This window comes from Pan troglodytes, chromosome 5, assembly GCF_028858775.2.
Source record: "Pan troglodytes isolate AG18354 chromosome 5, NHGRI_mPanTro3-v2.0_pri, whole genome shotgun sequence".
Classification (NCBI taxonomy): Eukaryota; Metazoa; Chordata; class Mammalia; order Primates; family Hominidae; genus Pan; species Pan troglodytes.
In genome coordinates this window covers 141,504,576-141,526,021 of record NC_072403.2, presented here as the reverse complement: position 1 = coordinate 141,526,021, position 21,446 = coordinate 141,504,576, and the positions used below count along the sequence as shown (strand labels likewise).

The 21,446-nt window shown below is 37.8% G+C and overlaps 1 protein-coding gene across 1 annotated transcript in view; it reads left to right on the top strand.

Moving 5' to 3' along the window:
• ARHGAP18 (Rho GTPase activating protein 18) overlaps window positions 1-21,446 on the top strand; it is a 134,466-nt gene that overhangs the window by 77,455 nt on the left and 35,565 nt on the right. The window contains exons 5-7 of the mRNA XM_001168191.8: window positions 3,204-3,373; window positions 14,247-14,412; window positions 16,800-16,891. Of these exons, the coding sequence (XP_001168191.2) occupies window positions 3,204-3,373; window positions 14,247-14,412; window positions 16,800-16,891 (428 nt within the window). The remainder of the gene's footprint in view (window positions 1-3,203; window positions 3,374-14,246; window positions 14,413-16,799; window positions 16,892-21,446) is intronic.

Sequence of the window (21,446 nt, the reverse complement as noted above, 5' to 3'; positions counted from 1 at the left end):
ATTTATAAAAATACTTATTATTCTGTGGATGTTTCTTCAGTTGTATGCATTATATCTGAATGAAATCACTAGGTGTTTTCTCAGATCTATGTACCTGCAGATGCTGAAGTGGCAAGCAAGCTGGCATAGCTACCCTGCCTGCTAGAGAGCTGGGTCATCAGGAGAGACAGATGGGTTTTTTGTGCCAATGTCAATATGTTTTGGGCTCTGGGGAAGAGTGACTGGCAGTTAGTGAATGGATGCTGAGGAAAACATTGTCCTTTTCTTGGTGTTTTCCTCCCTTGCCAGGGATCATGATGTAGGCTATATCAACAAAAGTTCTGGAAGACAAGTTCATAATGTGAGCACTTTCCTGCCTAGCTTGCAGCAGGCAAGTGAAATGTGACAAACTTGCTGCTTGATTTACATCTGCTTTTGCTGGAATGCTACATAGTGGGCATAGATCCTCCAATCAGAATAACAAGAGAATGTGTGATGCCATCCAAGTCACTGAGTATTCCCTATTGCACCTGTTCTGGGCAGTGCCATGCTCTTTCACTAGCCAGTGAATTAACCAGTGTAAGCCAAACATTGGAAAGTTCAGGATGAAATGCATGGAAACATTGTCTCAGGTTCAAAAGTGGGGCTGTTTCTGATTAAAATTTGAAGGCATGGGTGACATAGTCTCTTTTAAATGTTTTCCCCACACTTGAGTTTTTAAACATGTTCTGCCAATGATACTTATTCTAAATGAAAAGGTTGTTAAGTTTTATAGTTGCAAGGGTTGTCACATTCCAAATTAATTAATTCACTGTAATATGTTCATTTTTCATTCAATCATAAACTCTATTAAAGGCCCAATATTTAATAATACATTTAGAAATATTAATAATGCCCCAATAATTTTTTAAACTTTATATTGATATGTGTAGCTTCTTATTTTCTTTTGAATTTCTACAGAGGAAAGAAAAATCTTTTTTTTTTTTTTTTAAATAGAAGCAATTGAATCTTAAAGTGAGGTGGTTAAAAAAATTTTTTTTAAGGCATTTCAGGATATTTTGGACAACTGAAAAACTTAAGGGAGATTTGCAAAATGTTTGTAACCCAGTGCTATTGTGCACTTAAAAAGAGACTAGATGACAGAAATTTTATTTATTTTAGGACCTTAAGAGCCAAAAGGTTGATCTCAGCATTCTGTTCTTATTGAGAGTAGGTAATTAAATCATCACTTATTTGCCAAGTAATCATCCATTTCTTGTAGCAGTACCCCTCTTCAACCCTGAAACTGTTTTTTTCTGTGCTGTGCTTCAACTTGATTTTCTATTTTAACTAGAACTTTGATATGCGGTATTTTTTTTTTTTGCCATGCTTTTGAAGGAAATGTGTGTGTTAAATGTGTACTACCTTAATTATAATTACTCAGCTTTACATTCGGCATAGTCCGTTGGTGTGGGTGTGAGTGTGGGGGTATTTATTGTAACCCTGACATGGAGGTGGTGAGAAGAAAGAGTAGTTTTGAAATTCTTGCCCACAACTACTCAGCTGCTAGAAAGGTAGCTTCTAATTTAAGAAAAGGGCTAATCATTTTTTTCCTCTTAGAATAGTTTCCTAGGAAACCAGTGTACATAGTCACAGTAAAACATAAAAGAGAATAAACCAGAGGGAAAATAAAATTAAAGTTGTGCTTTGATATTCATGTCGATACTTTAAAAAATTAATCATCAAAAGGTATAGGTATTCTAATTTAAAAAATGGTCACAGGCTGTTGAGAAACATAAATATACATGGCAGCAGATGAATACTAATAATATCAACGGGCTTTAAATGTATTCTTAGTTTTGGAATTGGCACAGGTAAATTCTTACTTTCTTAACTGTGAGATTCCATCAGGACCAGCTATGTAATTTGCAAGGTCAGGGACAAACTGCACATATAGGGCCTCTTATTTACATTTCAGGATGTAACAGCAGAGCAAAAGTGTGGAACCCTCCTGAGCCTGGAGCCCTGTGTGGCTGCACAGGTCTCATGCCTGCAAAGTCTACCCTGCATATTGAATGGGACTGAATAAGACTAGATTCATATTTACTTCTAAACTTGATTTTGATTAAAACAGGCATTTTCATTTTTAATGTAAATGAATATAAACATTATTTTTCTGAACTGCAGACTCTTAATATATGTATTTATGACATTTATCTATTAAATTTTTAAATTAACTTTAGCTTCCATCACTTTGTTGTGTTCATATGTGAGCCTGTTATAAGCATGTGTCTACACTGCATAGATGTGTTTTGTAATTCAGAGCTTCTTACTATGATTCAAAGGTCAACAGTGAGAAAATCAGTAATCTTGGTTCTTGGCTCTAGGTTTTTTTCTGTTAATTGCATTAAAACAAAAAAATTTACCAAATAATCAAATTTAGAAGTATCTTCTCCAAAGCTTAAACCTGGTGTTTTCAGCAAAGAGATTTTTAAATGTAAATTCCTTTCTGGAGGGTTAACAACAAGCCCAAAAAGCCAAAACAAAGTTAAACTTACTATATCCTTGAAATCTTGATGTAAATATGTGAAAATTATTTGGTATTTACAGTTGTAGGAACTTTTATACTCTTTGACATGATCAGGTGCAAACCCAACCATTCCTGTACCAGGTACGTCCAGACCTGACTCGCATAGTGATCATTTTTTGGCACTAACTCTTGTTTTGGAATTTTTACTATGATAGGTAGGTAATATTCCAGAAAGTAAATGCAGGGTGTGGAAGAAGTTTATTCCAGGAATCTGATCCACTCTGAGGAAATTAATTAAATGGTAAATTACTAGCTTTACAAGAGATTACTGCTCATCACCTCCTTCTTTTTTTGCTTTTAGTTTCTCAGTGTAGAATAAAACAACAATTAATACTTCAAAACCTTTTGAGGTTTTTCATTAAAAGTTTACTATCTTCCAGCAATGTTTTGGAATTGGAACCCAGTTTGAGGATTGTGGTCTCAAAGACTGCACAATTGAACTATGGATTGCTAGTCACCACAGTCTCCCTGCCCGCTTCCCATGCACCATTGATAGGATTCTTGAGTATACTCTTTATTATTAAAATAACGGCTAAGTATTGCCTAGAGAAAATAGTACTCTTCCCAAATGTTTTTATGTAGCGAATGCATTAGAATTTAAAAAAAATAAATAAATAAAGCATACGAATTGGGTTCTTTCCCCCCGGGCCCCTAGACGAGGCATCTAACCTTGTTGGTGAAGAGAAGCTGATCCCACCTGAGGAGACGCCTGCCCCTGAAACAGACATCAACCTGGAGGTATCATTTGCCGAGCAAGCACTCAATCAGAAAGAGAGCTCCAAGGAGAAAATCCAGAAGAGCAAAGGCGATGATGCCACATTACCTGTACGTAGTACACTCTTTATAAATATACATATATGTACATATACATATATATACACACACACACATATACATACACACACACGCACACACACATATACATATATATAGAGAGAGACAGACAGACAGAGAGAAAGATGAGGCCTCACTACGTTGCCCAGGCTTATCTCAAACTCCTGGGCTCCAGCAATCCTCCCACCTCAGCCTCCCAAAGTCTTGGGATTACAGGGATGAGCCATCACACCTGGCTCAGGATATATTTTTCATCAGCTTTTTATTTTAAAAATGTAGAACCCATGGAAAAGTTGAAAGAATAGTATGGCAAACACCATTTGGCCTTCATAGATCAATTCAACAGTTATTAACATTTTATAACCTCTTTTTCTTTTCTATATCTATCTATATGTACTTTTTTAAAGTTTAATACTTAAGAAATTTAAGCTGAAGTGATAATCATATTTAATATACAGTCATATCAAAACTTCCCCGATTGTCACAATATTGTTCTTTATAGCTTCTCTCTTTTCCACTCCCATTTGGGTTCCAAGCAAGAGTCATATACTGTATTTGTTGTCAGGTCTGTTTGGTTTTCTTGAATCTAGGTTAGTCTCCTGCTTTTCTTCAATATTATCAAAGAGTCCAAATCAGTTTTCTGATTGTTTCCTCAGGACTGGATTCAAGTTATACATTTTTAGCCACATTTACTGCATGGAGGATGTTTATGCCTTCGATTGCATCATCAGAAGAGATGCATGGTATCAGATGGTCCCTTTATTGGTGATAGAAGTTTGATCACCAACTTGTCTAAGGAGAGATGTTCATTAGATCTCCCCATTGTAAAAAGATACCTTTCCTATGTGCAATTAATAATAATTTGTCATCCTTGAGACTGGGCAAATATCTTATATGTCAATAAAGCCTATTGCCCAGTGGTTTCACCATCCATTTGTAACTTTGCCTGAAACAACAACTAACCTGGTGCTTAAGAAATGGCTATTTTAAAATTCTATTATTCCTTCTACACTTACTGGCTGACACAGTCTTCCGTAATTGCTTCTTCAGTTTCTAGCACAAGATGTTCCAGGCTCTCTTTGTAATTTTCTCCCTGCAGACTTGAAAGCATCCATTTCTCCAAGAAGCTCTGGTACTTTTTAGCAGCAAATTGTATTTAGAAACCAAGCTCTGTGTAGTGAATGTTCTCATTGCTACTGAATATCTTGTATTTTCTAAAAAATACATTTATTATGCAGAATTTCACACAGGCAAAAGTTAAAAAAATGGTATTCTGAACCCCCAAATACTTAGCACTCAGCCCCAACATTCATTAGCCCATGGCCAATCCTGACCTATTCATACCCCCACCCAGTTCCCTATTCTGTGTTATTTTGAAATACATCTCTGAATTATATTTTATCATCTATATTTCTAAAAGACAAAGAGGGGATTTTAAAACTCCTAACCATATAACCATTATTGTACCAAAAATGCTAAGAATTTTTAATTTCAAATATCTAAGCAGTGTTCAAATTTCAAATTGTATCACATAATTTTATAATCTTTTTATACAGTTTGAGTCAGGATCCAAATAAGGGTCATGTGTTGTATTGCAATTAGTTAATACATCTTTTAAGAATTCTTAAATCTCCTTCTCTGTTTCTTTCTCTCTCCTTCTCTCTCTTTCCTTCCTTCCTTCTTTCTTCCTTTCCCTCTATCCCTTCCTCTCTCTCACTATTTTTCCTTCCTCCCTCCTCATTAATTTATTAAAGAAACGTGGTTATTAAATTGTGGAGAGTTTCCCCCTCTGACTATTCCCCTGGTGTAGTTTAATATGTTCTTTTGTTTCTTATTAATTAGTTGACTTTAAATTGATCAGATTCAGTTTCACTTTTTTGGGGGGGAGTCAAGACTACGTCAGATGTGTGATTGTGTGTTTTCTGTTGGGAAGCTCATAATATCTGTTTGCTTTCTTTTTTTGTCAATGTAGCAGCTGTTGCTGATCAATACCTGGATCCATTAATTTATTAATGGTTACAAAATTATCTAATATTTTCTTTTTATTTATTAATTTGGATATTTCTTTGAGAACAACCTTCTGAAAGTGGTCATTTTTACCTTCTATTTTCAGAAATTGTTGACTTATTAACAGTTTTCACCTGTGACCAATTAATGTTTTAATTTGCTTTGTAAAATATAGTCTTAACTCACAGAATTACATATATTTGTAAAAATAGTCTTAACTCATGGATTTACACATATTTGATGTGATCCTGGACAAGATTTTACAGGCTTGTCTGGTGTATTTTCTGTTCCAGACCTAGACTGATATGTTTCTGCAGGAAACTCTGATTCCGTTTAGTAGAAATAGACTTTTGTGACTATGATCAGGACTCTAGAAGTGTTCATTTCTCTGAGCTGGTCATTACTTTTGAGCCTTTTCAGAGCACAGACGTACATGAGCATCTTCTGTCTTCCATGCTGTGAATTGTAGTTCTCAGGAAATGGCAGATGATATATTTAGAATATCACATAATTGCATGTTTGCTTCATCCTAAGTTAATGCACAGCATTCTCAGAATATGCTAATACTACCATCAACAATATGATTACTAGAAATGGTTTAAACTTGTTTTTCTTTTTTTTTCTATTTGTCTGTGTGTGTGTGTACATGTGTGTGTTTTGGGGGTACATCCTAAAAGGGATTTTATACAGTAAAATTATTGTGTTTTAGGTTGCTTAGGATTGTTACTCTTTGTATCGTTAAGCCATCAACTGCATACCTGGTTTGGTTAATTTGCTTTATTTTATTTTCAATTTTTAGAGATTGCTTTTCTTGAAATTTCATTTTGGCTTATAAGTATGTAAAATACTTATATAGTCCAATAGTAAAGTCGAAAAACAAAGTGTATTAAAAATCTAGCTTTTATCCTTCAGCTACCAACCTATTCAATCCCTCCTCTTAGTGGCAAACTTTCTTTCCTTTTAGTATCATGGTTTATCCTTCTGCTCCTAGGTAACTGGTAGCTCACTATGCACAGTTTCTCCCACCTTGATTTTTGTTTTGTTGACTTAGTGGTGTATTGTGGAAATCATACCATAGTAGTATAGAGAAATATTTCTCACTTCTTTTTATTAGATACGTTGTACTCCATTGTACAGATGTATCATAATTTATTGAGTCAGTCCCCCTATGGCGGACATCTGAATTGTTTCCAGGCTTTTCTTCTATATGTGTGTGTGTGTGTATGTGTATATATATGTGTGTGTATATATATAGATAGCTATATTTGATATATATATTTGATATATATTTGATATATATAATATATAAATATATATAATATAATATATAAATATATATAATATATAATATATAATATATATAATATATATAATATATGAATATATATATTATATAGTATATATAATATATAATATATATAATATATATATTATATATTATATATACTATATAATATATATAATATATAATATATAGTATATATAATATATAATATATATAATATATAATATATAATGTATACAATATATAATATATAAAAATATGTATAATATAATATATATTATATATAAATATATATATATATTTTTGAAATGGAGTTTCACTCTTGTCACCCAGGCTGGAGTGCAATGGTGCGATCTCAGCTCACTGCAACCTCCGCCTCCTGGATACAAGCAATTCTCCTGCCTCAGCCTCCCAAAGAGCTGGGATTATAGGTGCCCGCCACCACGCCCGGCTGATTTTTGTATTTTTGGTAGAGATGGGGTTTCACCATCTTGGCCAGGCTGGTCTTGAACTCCTCTCCTCAGGTGATCCACCCGCCTCGGCCTTCCAAAACGCTAGGATTACAGGCATGAGCCACCGTGCCTGGCCTTCTTGTATATTTTTGAAAATCTGTGTTTATACCTAATGGGAAAAGTAAAAGAGTATGCAAGTGTGGCCTAAAATGATGATCCACTCTGCCAGACTATCCTCAGGAAAAGTATGGTTTTTTTTGTGTGTTTGTTTTTTGTTTTTCTCGAGATGGAATCTTGCTCTGTCACCCAGGCACCATCTTGGCTCACTGCAACCTCCACCTCCTGGGTTTAAGTGAGTCTCCTGCCTCAGCCTCCCGAGTAGCAGGGATTGCAGGCACACGCCACCATGCCTGGCTAGTTTTTTGTATTTTTAGTAGAGACGGGGCTTCACCACGTTGGCCAGGCTGGTCTCGAACTCCTGACCTTGTGATCTGCCTGCCTCGGCCTCCCAAAGTGCTGGGATTACAGGTATGAGCCGCTGTGCCTGGCCGATAAGTATGTTTTCAAAGTGACAGTCTTCATCACAAAATATGGAAAGGTTTTAAATTGAAGGACAGTAGAATCTAATTAAACAAAATGAAGGCATTGTTGGCTTTTAAGTTGTTGACTCAAACAGTGGAATGAAATATAATTCATCTCCACCTGAGAGCTTTCAAAACAAAACTCTCTCTGCCATTTTCTTCTCTGTTTAACTAATTTACCTTCACCTACCTTCTTAATTATATTCAAGTTGTGCCCAAAGTTTAAAATGACCTCTCCATTTCTACCCCTCTATTGTTCCATATTTGCCAAGCAAACTTTAATCTATTCTTCAGAGACTAGCTCAAGATCAGTTTTCCTGTTCAGTCTTTCCTGATCGTGAACTTATATTAGATCAAATAAATACATGAAATCACCTTTGATTTAGGTTGCATGCTTTAGACATTATTGTTAATCTGTCCATGTTTTTTTTATGCAAATATGCATATACTCATCTATAGAAACTCTTTTTTAGTCCGTTTATCTTCTAGAAGGTATGGACTCATTGTTAAATTTTACAAGTCTTTCCCATGGTTGAAAAAGTAAAATTTGTATTCACTACTCTGAGGCAGGTGTCTAAGTAGATAAAACCTTAAGTTCCATTTCTGTTCCTTGCTCCTCTACTTCTGTAAATAAGCAGTAGGCTTTATGTAATACATTGTTCTCTGTTGACCTCATTTCATATTCACTTCCTTTTCCTCACAGCATTGAGCAGCCTTTGTCAATTCTTTATGATCTCTCATCGTGGATTCAAATTTCTCCTCTTAAATTTGGAGATCAGGTTTTATAACCTTTAATTTGCTTTAGTTTGAAAATTTAGCTACTTAGTGTATACATGTTATATCTCAGAAATTATGCTCTGTAATTATTTATTAGATGACCTCTAGGAGGTAGACACCCCTATTTTTCATACATGGAAACATGTTAGAGAGGTAACTTGACATGCTGAGGCTTGACATTAATGACTACGCTTTTGAATCCTTTATCTTGCTTTCCAAGTCAAAGCTAGAGTGATCTGATGAGTAAAAAAGTCAAGTTTATTATTAGTGATGAAATGCCTAAGGGGCCCCTCATGCAAATCCTACAAAAGAGCAACACGCCAGGGAAAGCTACCTAGTTAATTTATGGTAACACATGGGAATCAATGACCTTACATTTTTTTTGAAAATTTTTATTCTTTTCTTTTTCCTTTTTTTTTTTTTTTTTTTTTGTTTTGTTTTGAGATGGAGTTTCACTCTTGTTGCCCAGGCTAGAGTGCAATGGCGCGATCTCAGCTCACTGCAACATCCACCTCCTGGGCTCAAGTGATTCTCCTTCCTCAGCCTCCTGAGTAACTAGGATTACAGGCACCTGCCACCACGCCCGGCTAGTTTTTGTATTTTTAGTAGAGATGGGGTTTCACCATGTTGGTCAGGCTGGTCTTGAACTCCTGACCTTAGGTGATCTACCTGCCTCAGCCTCCCAGAGTGCTGGGATTACAGGTGTGAGCCACCATGCCCAGTCTTCTTATTTTCTTTAAACACATTTTTCAAGAGGTAGAGAACTTTTCTCTTGCTGAAATTTCACTGCTTTCTCTTAGCCAACGAACTGAACCATTCAGTCTATTAACTAAACAAAAAACGACAGGAAACTTCATAAATATTTAAAGCTGCTGCTATGAATTAAACATTGGGATAAAGAACTACTTCATTAAGCACAATGTTTAAATAAATAAATAAGCTCATGACATATATCGCTAGGTAAATCAAATGTTTGAATTAATAATATTTCAGGATTCTGTAAACATTTACCTTGGGTAATGCTTTAAACGGCTGTATTACATGTGTTTGACTTATTAGACCCAAAGTAACTGATTTTAATGAAACATTTAGGGCTTAAAAAAAGGTAAATATGGTTGGTTCAGCATTCAGAAAATGAAGCAATTAGCAGAAATGTAGGACCAAACATGGGAAAAATGTGACCAGTTTTGTGTGATTTTTAAAAAGGAAAACTCAGTAGAAATCACAGAAAATCAGGGGAACACGAAGCCAATGGCCCTCCACCTCATTGAGTTTGATTCTATGCTCGCCTCCCTGTAGGATGTGTGTCTCCATTCATTTAGTGGACCATGACAGACCACCCGTAGTGTGTCAGGTCTGTGGTACAACAGCATTACGGAAGTGATCAAGAAGTGGCTCCTCTCTTTGAGGGGCTCACAGTACCACATCAACACCTATCAACCTAGATATCTCCCTGCCTACTCCGGTGGATGGGAAAAATGGAGTAGAACAGAATGGTTACAAAACTTACGATTTAGGAGAACTGAATTTGCATCTTCATGACATCACTGGCTTTGTGGCCATGTTTAAGGCACTTAACTGAGTCTCAGTTTCCCCACCTAGAAGATGCTGTAATAATTCTTATTAGGACTTTTGAAGGATTAAATGAACTGTTTTTCGATAAGAGAATTATTATTATCATTTTTTTCTTACCTTGCCATGACACATAAGAATAAAGGAAGACCATGAAATGTTGATATTATTTTAAAAGCTCCATGAAAAAAATATAATATGTAATACTTGTTGAGTGCTATTTATCATTTGATCTTCACCACAACCTTATGAGTTAGGTTCAGTTGTTCTCATTTTACAGATGAGGAGGCTAAGGCACAGAAGGGGACATTGTTTGCCAAAGGTCACATAGTAAGTGATGGAAACAGCATTTGCCACCTGTAGTCTGACTCCACTCTCTTGAGCCCTGTGCAGTGCCCCATGGAGGCCATCCTGCCCCCTGCTGGAAATTTGCTTAGGCCCCATCTTCAGTGATGTCCATTGCTGTTTATTTGATGTTCTCCTAGGAAAAAAAACACATTACGAACGGTTAAGAAAGACCCCTTTCCTCTTACAGTGGACTTGAAGGCTCTCTTTTGAATTGAGTTTGCTTAAAGGGAATTAGTTTCTCACTTACTAAAAGTCATAGGTTTTACGAATTGCTCTAGGAGACTGACTCCAACATTTTCATCTCACAACTCCTTCATACACTTAAAAATTATTAAGGGCCTCAAAAACCTTCCGTTTATGTGGGTTATACCTATGGACACTTACCATATCTGAAAATAAAATTGAGAAATTGAAAAAATATTAATCCATTTAATATAACAATATTATAGTTAACATAAATATCTTTTTCTCAAAATGGAAAATAGCCATATTTTCTAAAGAAAATTAAGTGTATCATGGTTTTAATTTTAGCGAGTCTGTAATGTCTGGCTTTAGTTGAAGTCAGCTGGATTATCATATTTACGTTTGCATTCAGTCTGTTGCAGTAGCACTCATTTACATCTGGAAAACTGTATGCTCACGAGAGAATGAGAGTGTAAAAGGCAAAATAATGCCTCATTACTAATTATTAAAATAGTTCTGAACTTTTTAGAAGGGTATTGGATACCCCCAATGGTCCCTGGACTACACTTTGAGAATTACTGCTTTAGGACATGTCTTTTGCCCTAGCATTTAGACGATGAAGTGTTAATGATAAGATGCAAGAAGTACCAAAGCAAAGGGAATAAAATAGATGCAGTTAAATCAGCTAATCAGCAATTGAATTAAATGAAAAATTCAAAGGTAAACCCAACTGTAAGAGAATGATCAGTTTTAGTAATAGGTAAACACAATGGAATTGTAATTTGTATTAAATGTACACACTAGTGAAATTTGCCTTTTTATCTTGTGGTTTGCTTTCTTATGTTTAATGTGTTTAATATTAAAAGATGATATTTGAGAAAGGCAGAAAAACACACCATGTGCTTGTGATTATGAAGCAACATCTTAGTCCCACTTTATTCAGCAGTGAAAGTAATATACAAGTTGAGTATCCCTAATCCAAAAATCCAAAATCCTAAATGTTCCAAAATCAGAACCTTTTTGAGCACTGGCATGATGCCACAAGTGAAAAATCCCACACATAAGTACTTAACACAAAATTAGTTTCATTCAAATTAGTTAAAATATTTTGTAAAATTGCCTTCAGGCTATGTGTCTATGAAACATAAATGAATTTTGTGTTTAGACTTGGGACCCATCCCAAGATGTCTCATTGTGTATATACAAATATTTCAAAATCTGAAATCCAGAGCACTTCTGGTCTCAAGCAGTTTGGATGAGGTGTACTCAACCTGCAGTAGCAACCACATAAAAGCACTTGGGCAGTGCTGGGCACTAAATCTCACAATAGCCCTCTGAATTCAGTGGCCCATCCTCTTCCTTCTTTTTGTTGCCCTTCTCCTCCTTTCCCTCCCCCTCCATCTCCCATTTTACAGAAGTAAAGGTTAAGCCATTGCCATAAGTCACACAACTAGTAAGTAGATAGGTGACTGGTAAGCTCTGAAGTCCATGCTCTTCGTTTCCCCTGTGTCCCTCTTACCCCAGTGGGCTGTAGCCTTTCTGGACCAATCTTACTTGGCTTTTGTGACAATTAAAAGATACATAAGTGTATGTGAAGGGTACCTGGCATGTTCTAAGCATACACTCATGGCTAGTATTCCTCTTTCTCTCCCCCCTACTTGTCTTCTTCATGTCATCTTCCTCTGTTTCCCCCTCCCCCTCCCCCATCCCCTTCCCTTCCCCTCCCCTTCATTTTCCCTCTCCCCTTCCCTGCTCCCCTTCCTTTTCCCTCTCCCCTTGCCCGCTCCCCTTCCTTTTCTCTCTCCCCTTCTCATCTCCTTTTCCCTCCCCCTTCCCTTCCCCTTCACCCTCCCCCTGTTTTCCCCCTCCCCCTCCCCATCCCACCTTCCCCTCCCCCTCCCCTTCCCCATCCCACCTTCCCCTCCCCCTCCCCATCCCCCCTTCCCCCTCCCCATCACCATCCCCCTCCCCATCCCCCTCCCCATCCCCCCTTCCCATCCCCCCTTCCCCATCCCCTCTTCCCCATCCCCCTTCCCTATCCCCCTTCCCCACCCCCTTCCCCATCCCCCTTCCCCATCCCCCTTCCCCATCCCCCTTCCCCCTTCCCCATCCCCCTTCCCCCTTCCCCATCCCCCTTCTACCTTCCCCATCCCCCTTCCACCCTTCCCCTCCCCTTCCCCATCCCCCTTCCCCATCCCCCTTCCCCCCTTCCCCATCCGCCTTCCACTCTTCCCCTCCCCTTCCCCCTTCCCCATCCCTCTTCCCCCCTTCCCCTCCCCTTCCCCATCCCCCTTCCCCATCCCCCTTCCCCCCTTCCCCATCCGCCTTCCACTCTTCCCCTCCCCTTCCCCCTTCCCCATCCCTCTTCCCCCCTTCCCCATCCCCCTTCCCCCCTTCCCCTCCCCTTCCCCATCCCCCTCCCCCTCCCCCTTTCCCCTCCCCCTTTCCCTCCCCCTCCCCTTCCCCCTCCCCATCCCCCTTCCCCACCCCATCCCCTTCCCCATCCCCCTTTGCCTCCCCCTCCCCTCCACCTCCCCATCCCCTCCACCTCCCCATCCCCTCCACCTCCCCATCCCCTCCACCTCCCCCTCCACCTCCCTTCCACCTCCCCTCCACCTCCCCCTCCACCTCCCCCTCCCCATCCCCCTTCCCCACCCCCATCCCCCTTCCCCATCCCCCTTCGCCTCCCCCTCCCCATCCCCTCCCCCTCCCCATCCCCTCCATCTCCCCCTCCCCTCCAACCTCCCCCTCCCCTCCATCCTCCCCCTTCCCCTTCATCCTCTCCCTCTGTTTTCCCCCTTCCCCTTCATCCTCTCCCTCTGTTTTCCCCCTTCTCTTTCCCCTCCCCTTCCCCTCCCCTTTCTCCTCCCCTTCCGTTCCCATTTCTCCTCCCTTTCCCCTCCCCTTCCCCTCCCCTTTTGCCTCCCATTTCCCCTCCCATTTCCCCTCTGCTTTCTCCTCCCCTTTCCCCTCCCCTTCGCCCTCTCCTTTTTCCTCTCCCCTTTTTCCTCTCCTTTTTCCCTCTCCCTCCTCCCCTCCCCCTCCCTCCCCTCCCCCTTTTCCTCCCCCTTTTCCTCCCCTTTTTCCTCTCCTTTTTCCCTCTCCTTTTTCCCTCACCTCCCCCTTTTCCCCTCCCCCTTTCCCTCCCCCTTTCCCTCCCCCTCTCCTCCCCTCCCCCTTTTCCTCCCCTTTTCCCCTCCCCCTCCTTTCTTTCCCCCTCCTCTTCCTTTTCCCCCTCCCCTCTCTTTTCCCCCTCCCCTCCCCCTCTCTCTCCCCTTCCCTTCCCCCCTCTTCTTCCCCTTCCCCCTCATGGATTGTGCTTGACTTCTAGCCATCCTTTTCTGAAGGTCACTTAACTAGAAGTCTTTTTCTCCTGGTTCGCTGTCTCTCTTGTCCTCTGAGCCACTGGTATTAATACTCCGAGTTTGCGGTCTGTTCCCGTTGTCTGTCAGACTTTGGAAGTTGATTCCCGAACCCTCCACAGCTTTAGGGGTCGTCATCATGACAGGATCACTCTTCATTCTGACTGGAGAAATTCTGTGGCTTTTCTTATCACTTATTCTGAGTATAACTTCTTTCTGTAGTTGGTTTTTCCTTCCTGCATTACAATGGAGGTTAGGTACTGTAAGCTTTTACTATATTAATGATGTTTATTTTAGAGTTTCAGATTGCCAAAAGACAAAACGGGTACCACAAGGATTGGTGACCTCGCACCCCAGGACATGAAGAAAGTTTGCCATTTAGCCCTAATTGAGCTGACTGCCCTCTATGATGTATTGGGGATTGAGCTGAAACAACAAAAAGCTGTGAAAATCAAAACAAAAGGTAATATGAAATGATAAACCCTTGGATTTATTTCTAAAATAGCAAGGATGGACTTGGCTTTTTTGCAGTATTTCTGGGAGACAGGGAAAACACCTGCAAAATAAACCAACACTTGAATACTTCTAAAGTTTATATTCTAAGATGTTGCCTTCAAAAGTTTTATAACTGGATAGAGATACACTGTGTCCTAGACTATAGAGAATAAAGGCATAGTCAAAGAATTTAATTCTCATAGAAGGAAATTCTGAAGCAAGGACTCTTAACTCATTTGCTTTCTCCTTTAAAAACTATATATTTAAAAAGATACATATTTGGTACACATACTTATTTATTTCCAGAATCAGCTCTTGAAAAATGACTTTTAAGACAGTTGATTCTAAGTGACTACTTTTGGTTATTCATTGGATAGCAAATAAATGGGCTAGTTAGTAGTCTGCCCCTTTGTTCCTGGACATTCTAATTTTACCTATTTTGCAAAGACATTCTTTCCCCTATTAAGAAAATACCACCATTGTGACAAAACAATACCACTAGATTGTACTCATCATGGAAATATGGAGTGGTTTTTTTTTTGTTTGTTTGTTTTGTAAGTACCTTGCTTTACCCATTAAATAAACAGTTTATTTTTAATGATATAATAGAGAACAGATACCTCTTCAGTTTTTGTTTCTCCAGTAATTTATTGGTATTGAAATCCACATAATTCTCTGTTGACAAGGCTTTACCTTAGGAATCTTTGTCCTCTTGTTTAACCTTAGAAGTATCTCCTAAAGAGAAACCAAGAATGAGGATTATTGAATTGCTGTGGTAACATTCACAAAGACAAGTATTCACCTGATTTAGGTTTTAGAGGCAATTGCTCTGTAGGACTGAAGTGTACCTTCCCTTCTGGTCCTGTCATGCTGGGCCCCAGAAGACCTCATTCTGTGCTTAGTTCCTTTGAGTATTTTAGCTTACACAAAGCCTTCTCCAGACGTAAAATAGAAATACAATTTCAACAGTTGTGGGTCAGTGCCCAAGATTTTTAAAGTGGCTAAGAGGTTTTTTTTTTTTTTAATGTTATGTTTTAGAATTGCATCCTGGCAAAGAAACATTAAGTTGTTTATATCAAGGCTATCACTGTTAATAGACTTTCCATTTTTATTTAATACCTGTTTGTCTTATCCAAGATTCTGATTTTATGTTATACCCTAGACCCTTGGCATCCTTGAGATTGCATCTTTTCCGAATTCCCAAACTGAAAAGTTATTTACTGGGTTACTGGCGTTCTTTTGAATGGCATCTCGATTAAGTGTCACAATATCCAATGTCTGTCCTCATACCACAAGATAATCCCCTTTTTCATGTTCACAGATGATTTTCATTTCCATGCTGATGTACGTCATAAAGGAAAAAGTTATCACTTTGGTGCTATCCGTCCACTCAGTGATGGGAGCAGGGTGGAGGTGCTGGTCGAAGCCATGTTCATACCAGACTCAAGGCATATGATTTTAATTTAGAAAAATTGTAAATTATTACCATCATTTTTTTCTGGAGCTATTTCTAAGTATATACAATCACAAAGTTAAATTTAAGAGTAGCAAGTATCTATTTTCTAAAGAGAAACATTTGTAGAACAAGATCATGATCTTGTCTGATTTCTTAGAAAGCAAATATTTGTATTTTGCTGTATTGTAAAGTGTTCAATGTCTATTTAATATGGAAAAGATGAATGATATTTGCTTTTTTTGGTGATAAAAAAGGTGACAGCTCTGTCACTGAGGCTACAGTGCAGTGGTGCAGTCACGGCTCACCGTAGCCTCAACCTCCCAGGCTTAAGCTATCCTCCAACCTCAGCCCCCCAAGTAGCTGGGACTATAGGAGCCTGCCATCATACCTGCCTAATTTTTTTTTATTTTTCATAAAGATAAAGTCTCGCTATGTTGCCCAGGCTTAGGCTGGTCTTGAACTCCTGGGCTCAAGCAATCCTCCCACCTTGGCTTCCCAAAGTGCTGGGGTTATAGACATAAGCCACTGCACCTGGCCAATATTTGCTTTTAAGTAAGAATTTTTAATTTGATTACATTTAGTAAATTATTTGGATATTTTACATGCTCTCACAGCCCTCTGTTTCTCTTATGCAGCAGTTTGCACTTTTCTAATTATGTTGGTAATTATTTGCAATCATTTGTTTAGTTGTCTTTCCTTGCTACATTCCTCTATAAGGCAGGGCCAGGATTTTACTATTGGCCACCATATATGTAATGTTGAGATGCTGTCATTCACTTAGTAGTTGCTAAATAAATAGTTGTCTGATTGACAGTATCAGAAATCTTATGCTTTAACATTTTTATATTAATATTTTATAGATTGACAAAAGTGAGGAAATTTCATTTTTTTTCTTGCAGATTCTGGTCTTTTTTGCGTTCCATTGACAGTGCTATTAGAACAAGATCAGAGGAAAGTACCAGGAATGCGAATACCCTTGATCTTTCAAAAAGTAGGTAGGCTTGGATTGGTCAGCATAGAGAGAACATACTTAAGCTAATAGTGGTTTTTATATTCATATTATTATAATACAGTTTTCCAATTGATATACTGTCATGTTTTGTACTTTGATTTTCTATTCAGGAAGCAAATTGGTTTCAAGGGCTCATAAGTTTTATATTCATGGTGATGCTTTCTGTGTTATTACTGTAACTGTGATTACCTGGCGTCATTTTCCTGTCTTATATTAGCTGGCTTTGTATAATTGAGATTTCAATTCTATAATACATAGGAGTGGGAACTGCTTATAAATTTCTAGGGAATTGCATCCTCATGAATATTTCATGCCTGTGTATATTTCCTCAGCTTTTCTATTTACAGTGAGGATGTCCAATTTAATTTACCAGTGCCTATTTCCAAAGTAGGCAAAGAAACCATAAAGTAGAATTAGAAAATGATTGCTAAACTATTAAGTCACTTGTGTAGTCAACACTCAATTATTCATAAGGGGATTATCTGTGGCAATATAAAAATTTCCATCCAACCTCTGAGCCATCATTGTTCAGAAATACAGATTACATTTGAGAAAAGCTAAGGAATGCACAGTGAGGAAGACAGGTCAACTCAGTTGTGAACTACCCAAGCTGTAGATTCTTTGCAGCAGCCCAGGCATATCACTGTTTCTGAAATTTCTTGGGACAGTAGAAATTGATTTGCAATTAATTGGCTCAGCAAACTCATCCAGTACTAAGGCTCAATCTACTTGGCACTTATTCTTCCCCTCTTCCAAACCAGTCAATTAATTCCCTGTCTTACCTACTAACCTTTGGTGCTTTTTTCCCCTCATATCTACCACTACATTCAAACCTGCATCTCATTATTTCTCCTGACAAACTTTGTTCTATACAGTTTATCCCACCCATCAGCCTCTTTTAGCCACTGCATGCAGAACATGTATCTATGGAGAGCTGTCAGCAGTACCTGTGATTAACAGGAGGAGGCTGACAAATACAGGCTACATATTCAAATTCTTCTGTCAGTAGCAGTTGCAATTTACTATACACCAAAGCCTATACAAAGCAGGGATCTCAGCAGCATCCTTTCCTGGGGTATTAGTCAAAGTTCTCCAGAGAAACAGAAGCAATAGGATATATTTAGAGTGAGATGAAGAGATTTGTTTTTTTTTTAATTGGCTCACACAATTGTGGGGCTCACAAGTCTGAAATATGTAGAGCAGGCTAGCAGACTGGAAGCTCAGGCAAGAGTTGATGCTACCATCTTGAGTCCAAACTCTGCAGGCTGAAACTTAGGCAGTGTTTCTTTGTTGCAAACTTGAAGCAAAATTGCTGCTTCTTTGGGAAACCAAAATCTTTTAGGCCTTCACCTGTTTGGATGAGGCCCACTACATTATAGAGAGTATTAAATAATTTTCATTATTCACAGTCTACTGTGACAACCAAAAAAAAAAAAAAAATCTGTCACTGCAACATGTAGACTGCTGTTTGACTGAACACCTGGGCGCTATAGCCTAGCCAAATTGGCACACAAAATTCACCATCACACCACAGAAATACAGTGAGCTTCAGTTTCTGTGGCGGTTCAGTGATGCCACGTGATCCGGCTGAGGATTGCATCCAGTCTATTAAGAAAAATCTCCCTTTGTCATTTTCTTCAAGAGAAAATGACATTTTTTTTTTTAAATGACATTTTTTAAAAATTTATTTAGTTGGTTATTTTACATTTTTGATCCCTTAACATTCTGCAGACTCTGGCTGTCTTATCTGTTTGAAGGATTGGATAATGGCCCTAAAGTATTTTTGTTTCTATAAAAAATAAAGGAGCATATAAAAAGTTTACTTGTAGATAACACTCATCTGTTTGCATCCCTTGTGAATTATAAGCAAAAAATCGCAGTGATCCATCACAAAAAAAGTTTTGATTTATCAGCTGACAACTCAATTAGGTCATATCTCTATTTTGTAAAATGGAAAAAATTAGAAACGACTGATTTGCAAGAAGATTCATTACCAGTCTTTAGAAGACTATAATTTAATTTTTGAGCTTATATACCCGAAAAGGACACTAACAAAGCTTATCTAATATCTATGAACCTGTACCTGTTATATTATTATTTTACTCAGAGGTACATTGTTTAAACCTTGTGTTCTCAGAAGGGTGAGGGAAATAGAAATATTGTTAATTTTAATCTATGAAAAAAGTCTGTCTTATAATCTAATTATCAAATCTAGTGTTTTCACTGTCAAATGAATCAGCCAACTCAGCCATACTTTGTGTCAAAGAGTCTGTGTTTTCATTTCATTTTTCAATTCACATAAGTATGTAATATATATTTTGAGAAATGCTATGAAAATTACTGATAAATTACAGAACATAGATAAATTAGTAAAAACAGCATCATTAAAATGTATGGGTCAATATAGTTATTTTTCATCTCTATTTTAATCCTGATAATAAAAGGAATGCTATAAAGTATTATTTATATTTTAATAATGCAATATAATGTGGTAGCTAAAAATGTTATTTGCAGTGAGATATATGAGAAAACACATGGCATTCCTTCGGATGATATATGTATGTAACTCTATTGGGTGCTGGTTTTTAGCCTTAGAGAATAATGAAAAGGACTCAAATATTAAAATGCAGAAATTACGCTCATTCAGTTATTTAGAAGTCACAATCACTTTTTCCTGTGTACTTAATGAAAGTGAAAGGCATATATTGCTGAAAACTAATTTGCTCCAGCAGCTAGCATACAATTGTACTTTTTGTTAATAGGACTAGAAACATTTTAAACATTTTATAAGATCAAATAAAATGAAAATTGGCTATACATTGAATATTGGTTAAATTAGGTTTTAAATGCTTTATTTTGAATAACGCCCATCTGATCTAAAATAATTCGCCTAAAATTTTTGCTATGGGATTTTATCCAGTGTTACTTGAAAAATGTGGTCTTGGAAAATATTCCAGAAATTTTTTTTCTTTTCTTTTTTTTTTTGAGACAGAGTCTCGCTCTGTTGCCCAGGCTGGAGTGCAGTGTTGCGATCTTGGCTCACTACAAGCTCCGCCTCCCGGGTTCACACCATTCTCCTGCCTCAGCCTCCCAAGTAGCTGGGATCACAGGCACCTGCCACCACGCCGGGCTAATTTTTTGTATTTTTAGTAGAGACGGAGTTTCACCGTGTTAACAAGGATGGTCTCGATCTCCTGACCTTGTGATCCGCTCACCTCGCCCTCCCAAAGTGCTGGGATTACAGGCGTGAGCCACCATGCCTGGCCTACTCCAGACGAATTTTTAAAAATCCTGTACTGCTTTGACTGATCAAAGATGCTTTTCTTTTCCTAATAATAAATCCTTAGGAGAATTTTGAGACTACTATGCTTAGTTCTTACTGACTTCCTCAATATCAGTGCATCTTTGGCCATAATATAACCCAGGAATAGAAGAGGTGAAGTCTTTAAAGAAAAGTTGACATCTCTTCCAGTGTCCACATACTACAATATATCTAACTTCAGAATATCGAGACAAAGGTCAAAATACCTCATTTATGATGCTTTGCTCCTAACAGACACTTTTATGTGCAAGGGAAAAACAGTAAGCTCTAGGTGGTTTATAGAGCCTTGTTTAATCATTAAAGGAGGCTTCCCTGAAAAATTTTTTTTTTTACATTCTTTTGATACTCTAGAAGATTTTATGCCTTAGGGCATGCAGAGAATATTATAGTAAGATGGTGGATGAGTGAAGAATAGGTCTGTCTTTTATAAAGCAGAGAAGGCAATTGTGAAATGAGAGTGGGTGCCAGGGAGGAAAACCTATATGATGCTAGGAAATGCCTTATATTCAAACTGAGGACAGGAAAACTGATTTTCTTAAAATAGCAGAATATGTTTTATACAGCCTTTGTGTACTGCTCAGGGAATGCCTACTCCAAGAAGATCACTTTATCAAGAATCTGACCACTCTTATCGTCTTCTTAGCCTCCAGTAGTCATTGTAATTTCTCCATTTGCCTTCTTTTTGCGGGTTTCTGCCTTTTTAAAAAACAAAAACAAAAAAGTGCTTTTTGTGGGGATCTGGAGTTAGATCAGCGTATTCATTGGGCATCAGGTATGACTTAGAGGCCATATACAAGGACATTTTTCTTTGTTTAACACCAAAGACTTAAAAATGAATATTTGCAAACAGTTTTTTTTCTGCATGTCATAAATAATTCTTTCTTGGAACAAGCTAAAAATGAGATGTAAATATGCAAATGCTAGATTTTCATAAGATTTATTTGATTGCAGAATGTAGGTTTCTGGAAAAGCAGAATAAATAGATGTTCTTAGTTGCTTTTAAACAATGAACATCTTTATTCTGTTTATTTGGAGTACCACAGCTGTTGTGTGAAATTACACACTTCTGTTATAAAGTAGCATAAGGCCCAACTTTTTCTAAATTATAACAAAAGTTTCTGGACTTATTGTTTTGAAGGACAGTGGTAGTGAAATAGCATTCAAAACCTCATAAAATCCAGTTTACATGTCATTGTAATCAGTTTTATTTAT